General features: G+C 39.5%; 1 protein-coding gene across 3 annotated transcripts in view; it reads left to right on the forward strand.

Moving 5' to 3' along the window:
* LRRC31 (leucine rich repeat containing 31) overlaps positions 1 to 8,841 on the forward strand; it is a 55,018-nt gene that overhangs the window by 40,983 nt on the left and 5,194 nt on the right. For all 3 annotated transcript variants that reach the window (XM_040567051.1, XM_040567052.1, XM_040567049.1), the window contains 7 exons: positions 494 to 643; positions 1,042 to 1,209; positions 3,682 to 3,849; positions 4,726 to 4,893; positions 5,653 to 5,820; positions 6,356 to 6,523; positions 7,493 to 7,660. In XM_040567051.1, the coding sequence (XP_040422985.1) occupies positions 559 to 643; positions 1,042 to 1,209; positions 3,682 to 3,849; positions 4,726 to 4,893; positions 5,653 to 5,820; positions 6,356 to 6,523; positions 7,493 to 7,660 (1,093 nt within the window). In that variant the 5' untranslated portion in view covers positions 494 to 558. The remainder of the gene's footprint in view (positions 1 to 493; positions 644 to 1,041; positions 1,210 to 3,681; positions 3,850 to 4,725; positions 4,894 to 5,652; positions 5,821 to 6,355; positions 6,524 to 7,492; positions 7,661 to 8,841) is intronic.

Consider the following 8,841-nt stretch of genomic DNA (forward strand, 5'->3'; position numbering starts at 1 on the left):
GGGGGAAGAATGTAAGGAAAGCAGGAACTGCCTTAAGCAGACAATGTATGAAAATGAACACAAGCTGTTCCAAGGCAGGAGAAGATCACTACGCAACTGCAGGGCGACTTGGTTCTCACTGTCCAAGTGCAGACTGTACTCCAGCAACATGGCACGCAGAGGTGGTTGTATGACGTGCATCCAGAATAGCTGCAGCCCTGAGTTTTGCAAGAATTTCATGTGCTTGAACTAGTGGTCCAAACACCCACTGGCATAAGGTGGCACGGAGATGTGCAAGGAAGATTTTTCCTCATTGTGCATCAGGAGCTTTGTATTGATCTGACCTACAGTGATCCTATTGCTCAGGTTGTTGGTCCATATTGATCAAAAATAGACCCCAGTTTACTGGCAGGTTTAGTTCATTTTGTAAAGTCTTCACCTGGCAGCCACAGACAGGTTTTACATGTTGGGTTAGTTGCAGGGTTAACCAGGACCCTATTTCTTTGTTACTCAGATGAACCTTCACATCCCGTTTCGGAAGCGGAGTCACCATCTGGTGAGCAGAGATTTAACCAGCTCATGCAGAAACTGGGAAAGAAACCCAACAGCAAGAATCTGGATCTAAACAATTGTGCATTAAGTGCAGCAGATGTAACAGAGCTGGGTAAATATGCATTTTACTTAACTAGACACTTCATATATTTCTTTAATTCTTATTTGCCTGTTCAGTTATTCACTCTCCTCTTTTCCTTTCCCTTTCTTTTATATCAGGCCTGGCTTTATTTAACATTCCATCTGGTGGTCCCAGCTCCCTGAGAAATGTTAATTAATGAATTATATTAATTATGTAATATATATAAATATTAAAACCACGCAAGTCCGTGAAGCAGGAGAATGTCCTTATGCTCAAACTACTGATAAGAAAATACAGAATGTCATGATTTTATAGTGATGTACTGCTTTTAGAAAGCATCTCTGTATTAAGATGTATTCACACAGAGGATTTGCAGATAACATGCAAACAGAATGCATTTTTAATTTTCTTTTCTCTTTCTTCTTCAGCTTCTTTACTGCCATTTCTCCCAGAGCTGGAGGAGATCAGTCTGTCCTGGAATGGTTGCGTTGGAGGGGCTCTGAAAGCCCTCACTGTGCAGCTCCATCATGTGAGCCTGTTACGAGTCCTTCGACTTAACAACTGCAGGCTGACAGCTGAGGATGTCACCTCCTTAGGTACAGGATGGCATTTGCATTTACTTCCAGACAGCTTGGGTGTAATGTAATCCACCTCGTCTCTTACCATATCCTACCTCAGCTGCTTCCACACTGGACAAAATAAACTCCCGCTGTGGAAGGTTAGAAAGAAGTTGGGTTTATGTGTAACCTCATACGTTTGAGTGGCTCTGCCGAGTTCATTGCTCAGATTGTGAAGCCATCTCATTAAGAAGGGAACAGAATCCAGTCCCATTTGGAGAAAAGCATGTTTTCCATCTGGATTAGTATTTTTTTTGGCTACTTTTGATATCTAATGGTAGACAGAAGGACTGAAACAAACTGTCAGTCATAATAGGGTCAGCTTAGGACTTCATGCTGCAGGACAGATGCAGTGCTCATCACAAAATATTTGATGGTCTTTTGGAGAAGACTTCAAACCAGAAGTGCTGCCTTGGAGCTTTGTGACTTGTTTTTGTGAGTCTGGGAGAAACTTATTCTTCTCTTACTTCTTTGCTTGGAGTGCCTGCAGCCCTACTTTCGCAAAGCATGAGATTTAAAGGTTTTAACAGTGGTGTTACGCACTCAGGTCCTGATGCTGAGTCACTTACCTCTGGGCCTGGAGTTTACTACTGGGGTGGGTCTGTGATACTTATCTGAAAGAAGGGCAAACTCAACCAACCAAGTTATTCTAGAAACCTACTGTTTATTTTGCAAGTTCCGAAAACTGGTCTGAGTTTAAAGGCTGTTTTTTTCTGTCATTCAAATCCAGGCTTTTTTCAGGAAATATTCAGAAATAAAACAACATATATGGTAATAGCACAAAAGTGGGTCATGATATCTGTTGGGGAGGAAAAATCCATCATTGCAAAAGCTGGTGAAAATAATTGGTCTGTTTCTGATGAGGGCAAAAGCTGTGTTTCATTTTCTATTGGATTTTTTCAAACATTTCTTTCTTTTTCAGCCCCCTTTCTCATACTTTCTTTTCTCTTTGAGTTTAATTGCTTATATTTTCAACTAATTTATTCTGTCTGGTTCTTCCATGCTGTTTCCTTCCCCCTTGGCTTGGTCTCTGCTGAGACAGACACAAAACTGATCATAGGATTTGAATTTCCAGTCAAAATTTGATTCCCTTGAGATGTGGAATGACAACAGTCTGTTTGCATTGATCTGCCTGCGATTTTAAAAATAACATGCGTGTTTAGGCCAATGCTGCCTGTTTGACCTTGTCCATCCATCTGTGGAAATGCAGCCATCTGTGGAATCTGTGTATTCTGCTTGGAAATAAATGCCTCAAATATAACCATAATATCAACCTCTCCTATCTGATTGCTCTGAGCCGTGACTGTAAGAGGTGGTAGGAAGCCATTCCTGAAGTTGTAGGCCGTTATTTATCTTCTGGGTGGAAAATGTGTCTGGAATGCTAGTTCCCACATCAAACAGAAACAGGCTGTGCTACAGCCATTTCTCAGCTGTAGAGCATTGCTTGGTATTCAAGATTGAGGCAATCATTTAAAAAAAATGAAAGAAAAAAAGATAAAAATTAAAGTGTATTTTTCTCTCAGACCTGGATGTTCACTTAAAACAACAGAAATTATTTTTGTATCAAAAATCTTTTGTGAGGAATTAGTTATGAAAACACACAGACAAGAAAAGGTCTTGTTATTAAAATTCATTTCTTGGTTTTTAGGTTGATGACAAGACTTTAGATCAATGATTTATATATGACACTTTGAAATTGTATTTGCATATGGTCTGAGTAATTGAAATGGGGTTAGGAGAATGTACATCTGCCTCTCCCGTCTGCAAAGCAATTTAGGAAGTTGGCTTTTGCAGTGGGATATTGGCATTGCAAAGAAGCACTTACACAGTTCCAGTTGGCTGGTGTCAGCTCTGGGAAAGGGTAATTTTTCTGCAGAGATTCAAAATTGGTGCTGTCTGCCTTGAAATCCTGGGAAAGTTAGTTTGGGTCAATACAATGCTTATCTTGATTCCTTATGAAGTGAGTTGGAAATTCCTGCCAGAACCAAACCTTTCAAGTTTCAGAAATAGCTATGAGAGGACTTCTTTCATCCCATCCAAAATGACCTGTGGATGCAGTACAGAGGATGCTGGAAGTTTGCCAAATAAAATAAGGAAAAACTACACAGGACAGTAAATTCAGACTTGTCGCTTCCCTGTAGACTAGACTTTGTGGGTTGTGGCACAGGTCTGCAATGATAGGCAAGCAGTCTGATGAGTATTTGGGAACCTGGGAACCTGCGTGTGCTGTGACAGTAACTTGTGGTCTATTTTGCTCCTTAGACAAGGTGAGAATTTATACAACATTGTTGCAGTAGCACGGCATACACCGATTTTCCTATCAAACCATATAAAATATAATAAATTGAGAATTAAATGGCTATCTTTCCCCTTTTATGTATTCAAAAACTGTACTTTTGTCGTTCACTGAAATTGATTTTTACAATGAATCATCTTGGACTTCTGTTATAGGAGAGGCATTTGAAATTGTCCCTCAGCTTGAAGAACTGGATTTATCATGGAACAGTAATATAGGTGGAAAACTATCACTCCTAACAAAAAAACTCCCAAAAGGATGCAAGATAAAACTTCTGAAAATTACAGATTGTAACCTGACAGCAAAGGATGGAGAATCCCTTGGTAAGTGTATCCACATAGCTAGACTGAATGACTGGCTTCACAGAAACGTAACTCATTTGAGTTAGATGATGGCTGTATTCAGGTCAATATTAGTTGAGAGCTATTTATTTCATGCTTTGCATTATAACAGTATTTACCACAAAGTATCGATATTTAATGCACTTCTTTCCAAAGAGGAATGTTTTTCTTCCTAATCACGTGAGGGAGGATTGAGCGGAAGAATAGCTGGATCTAAACCACAGGCTGGCTGGCCCAGTGGTCCATGATTGCTGCATCCTTTGAGACCCCGAGCAAGTCTTGTACACCAACACTTCCAACACTGATTACTTGAAGTTAAACAGCTGAATATGTAGTTAGCCGTGGGATGGAAAAGAAGGACTGAGGGGTAGGAGTTTAGGCTGAGCTGGCATTCAGTTGCCATTCCTTCTCTCTTTCTTTTTACCGAAGCTTAGTCCTTTGTGGTCTTTTGATCCAATTCTGTGTTTTAAAAGATTTTCTCCCTAAAAAGAATTCCCTGTGCTCTGTTCTGATCTCCAGTGCAAGAGATGGCTCATATGCAACATACAGTTCTGTACCTTTTCATTATAAATTTTTCTTTCTCTTTGTATTCCTGCCTTTTATTCCCCTGTATTTTTTCTTACTGTCTTGTATTTTTTTCACAGTTTTTTTAATAAAGTTTTTTCAGTGATTTTCTTGATTCCTATCCAATTCCTGTTTTGCTGTATTTTTTGGTAGAACAGAAACTGAATAAGTCTAAACCACACATATAGGCAAACCCAGCCTGCCTCTTCCTGTTTGTCAGGGTGTTATTTTTTTCTAGGGTTCATCTGTATATTCCAGAAAATTACCAATTCTGTTTTTGTTTTTGTTTTCCAGCTGAAATGCTAAATGTGATCCCAAACCTTGAAGTATTGGATCTCTCTATCAACAAACACATTGGCTGCAGCATGAAGGTCATTGCTCAGGATCTGAAAAATGTGCCAGGCCTCAAAGAGTTAAACTTGCACATGTGTGGATTAAAGCAAGACAGCCTCCAGGGCTTAGGTTAGACTTTACATTCAGAAAGACTTCCATTCTGAATAAACTGTACATCTGAAACCCATTTAAGAAAGGCAATGAGGTGGGGTTTTGCTGAAGGTTTGGCAGTATTAATGGGCGATGGTTATTTGCTGCTTGAGGATTGATAAAAGACTGCAGAGACTTTCAGCAGGAGTAGCATTTATCTTCCCTGAGCTCAAGCTTGCAAAAGTCAGTGGGGAGGGTCACCTTCCATGCCATTTACCTGAGACACATCTTAGGGTGGATTAATGGCCCTCTGGACATGCGTCCTCTCTCTCCAGACAGAACGTAGGCAAGGGCACAGACAGGCTAGCTAACTTTTAAAGAACTAATCCTGCTCTCAGAGGGGAATCCAAATTTACCATTTTCATTTAATGAGTGTCCAGTGAAGCCATATGAAATGGGCTTATTATCTGTGGCTCTCCCTAGTGGAGGTCTTGTCCGTAAGACAAAACAGCTGGCACCAATTAGCACTTCCAGTCATCATTTCAGCAAAATGTTTACTGAATGGATCTGGGGGATGAATTAGCCTCACCTTCACCTGCTCTTTTAGAGAAGAAATGAGTTGCATGGATGCTTTGCAGTATTACTGTATGTCTGCTGTGTTTATACATTGAAGCTTAGTGTAAGAGCTTTGACTTCAATAGCTTGTGCAAACTTTGACATTAAAGTAAATAAATGCTAAAGCTGTGATCTGTGCTATTGCAGCAGCCAGTGACCAGCATGCTGCCTTTTCCATTTCAGATGCTGCCTTACAGCACCTTGCAGAGCTAAGAAAATTAGACATATCATGTAACAAAGAGATTGGTGGTAGCTTCAAAGACGCAGCAGCTCATTTGGCCAACTTGAAAAATCTTGAAGTCCTTGATCTCCACCAGTGCTGTGTAACAGAAGAAGACGTGACTGTTTTGTGTAAGGACATTTTAAGGAAATTCTTTACAAATGTATGGTTCTGACTTCTGAAAATACCTCAAAGACATAAGAGATTCTGCCTAACCTAGTCTAACAGATCTCAGTACAGTTTTTGTTAGGCAGTTCTGGAAGTGCTTTATTTTTAAGTTATTGTACACTCGCTAAAACAAATACAGAATAATCATATTAATACAGTTTCAGTTAGCAGTGACGACTTTTGGAAATAACCCCCATCTCATTTAATGTTAAATTCTCTACTTTTCCGTCTAGGATTTCAACCAGGGAAATTTCAACAGGAAGCTGTGTCCTGACAACCTTCCATACACTGTGTAATACCTAATTTCTTAAACATTCCTACTGAAAATGTCAAGGCTGTTCGTGGAGTAAAACATTACTCATCATACCTTTGAGTATCAAAACTTGGCCTTGACTTTTGGATTGATTTATAAAGAAAAGTAATGATGTCAGTCAAATTTATAACTACATATTTGTCCTAGATCAGTGGCTGTCTAACAAATATTTCATGTTTTCAAAGCCCAGGTGATACCTTTACTCTCCAGTCTTCAAGAGCTGAATTTATCCTCGAATAAAAATGTAGGAGTCTCATCTGCTCCTCTTCTTGGCAGACTCAGATTTTTACCTAAATTGAAATCTGTGGCCATCAGCAATTGTGATTTAGGTGAAGAGTCCTTTTCATCACTAGGTAAGAATGTTTTTTTAAAGTGTGTCTATCCTCAGTGTCTTGTTGTGGGACAAAGACCTTAATTCTGTTGGCTGAACTCCAGAGATAATGGTTATGTTATACTACGTGTCCTGAGTAGAAAAGTAATTGTCTCTGCTCTGGTCGCCTTGTGATGAAACCAGTGCTTCGTGGGATCTGGTTGCAAGGGAAGATCACTGTATGTCTTCCCCCGTTACACCTGCCTGGATGAAGTCCTTTGAGTCCTTTGTCTGATAGTGAGCTTTCATATACTGCCTAACATGGGAAGAGGAGGAGGCAGAACAAGATTTTATATTATGCTGGAATTACAGTTTGGTTGTAAGACTGCATTTGTTACACTTATAACAGAGGGATCTGTTAGTTACTGTGCATTGTGCAGTTCTGGTATATTTTGTGCTGTTTATTGGTGACATTGAAACCCATAGTAAAACTCGACTTCCTTCAGCAGAAGCAGCATCAAGCTAAACTGTTGTGAGGTCCCCGCAGGAAGAGCACGATATTTATATCATTACAATTATGTAAGGATGACATCACGGAAATCAGTGCTGTCAAAAGATACTGTGCATTTCACCTTCCAAGGTGAATTACAGTAAAAAATTGCTGGTTTTAAATTGATTTAAAATGTTGTAAAAATGAGCAGTTCTCCTCAATAGACTTCAGTGGGACCAGGTTGAGCCAATAATGTAAAGAGAAAGGCAAGAAAACTCTTCAGAGTCCTTAAGGATTCTATAGACAGGACCTTGTTATATTGTTTAATGAGAATAGGAGGTATGTTTTGGGGATTTGGGGGGAGATGTTGGTCTGACTTTTATTAAGACAAAATAAATCATTCTAAGCAGAAATAGGCAGCCTTTTAGGAGCTTATTTGCAGGTGAATTGCCGGTGAGATGTCTATTGAGGCCATGTTGTTTTCTCTTAGTAAGCAGAAGTTGCTGGTCTTAATCTTTTCAGCTGAGGCTGCCCTTCACCTTCCTGAACTGGAGATATTAGACCTTTCTTGGAATAAGTGCGTTGGTGGCAACCTAAAGCTGCTTTTGGGAGCACTAAAGCTTGCAACAGAGATTCAAGTGTTAAGACTGAGCAGCTGTAACTTGGTGGCGGAAGATTTGGCACTTCTAAGTACGTATGACATGGTATTTACTAGCAGTCAAGGAGCCAGTGCATGTAGACCACAATTCAGAAGGGACTTGTTCCATGTGCTGAGCACGTTTTTGCATAAATCAAATGAAAAGATGGAAAATACAGCAGTATTTTTCCCGGAAAGGGTTTTCATTTTGCTGAAAGCTGTGTGCCCTGTTACATGTACAGTGCAAAAACTGAAAATGATAAAAATGCAAAGAATCACCCTCGCAGTTTTATGTATTAATACAAAACTGCAGCACTTGGAAAAAATGTAGGGTTTGAGTCTGTTTTTTATATCAGATGTTTAAAGCTGCCTCTGAGGAGTTTTATTTTGCTCAGTTGCTCTTTTTGGGTTGGTAATTTATGAGAAATGTACATGCTGACAGCTAGTAAAGCAGGCACTACCAGCTCTCAGTCCATTAGGTATGTTTCTAGAGTCAAACTGTTGTGGGAGAATTAAAATAGAAATATTTAACCTACTTCTCAGCAGCTGCTAAGAAACTCTGGAAAAGGGGAACCAATGAAGGAATAAATTTCAGGATCCTTTTAAAGAAACCTATATATTTTAAAGCCATCCCTGTGATTCTGTGGGCCTGACTCATGGGTTCTGAGTGTCTGAAATTGGCAATAGCTGCGCAATAGCCATTGAGGCCCTGTAATCTGAAGGCTGGTGGAATAAAGCCTGAACATTTTTGACTTTACAAACATCACCCTTGACGGGTGGCTCTTTTACCAATTATACATTAATGATCCCAGCTCCCTTCAGGGTATATTAGGTCCATTACCCTCCCATAGTGAGACGTGGATGTTGTAATCATAAAGCCTTACAAAGTTTTGCTTTTCTCTTTCTAAATCTCTCTGTACAGCCTGCCTACCTATTTTAATTAGCACTTCATATAGCCTCCAACTGACTCAAAGGTGTTCAGGTTGCCATACAATTTTAACCTGACACTTTTGTTCCTTTTGAATGGTCTGTGTTTTAAATATTGTACACACCTTCAGCTGTGATAAAACAGTCTTTCTGACAACAACAGCAAGCGATTGGTACGTTGTATGTTGCCAAGGAGTTGATTCTTGCTGTTTGACTGCAGAAAGTCTCTAAATAATATGGTATTAAAATACTCCTCTTCTTACTTATAAGCTTTTAAAGCAATTGCTAGGATGTATTGATTGTGTTT

This window comes from Cygnus olor, chromosome 9, assembly GCF_009769625.2.
Source record: "Cygnus olor isolate bCygOlo1 chromosome 9, bCygOlo1.pri.v2, whole genome shotgun sequence".
Lineage (NCBI taxonomy): Eukaryota > Metazoa > Chordata > Aves > Anseriformes > Anatidae > Cygnus > Cygnus olor.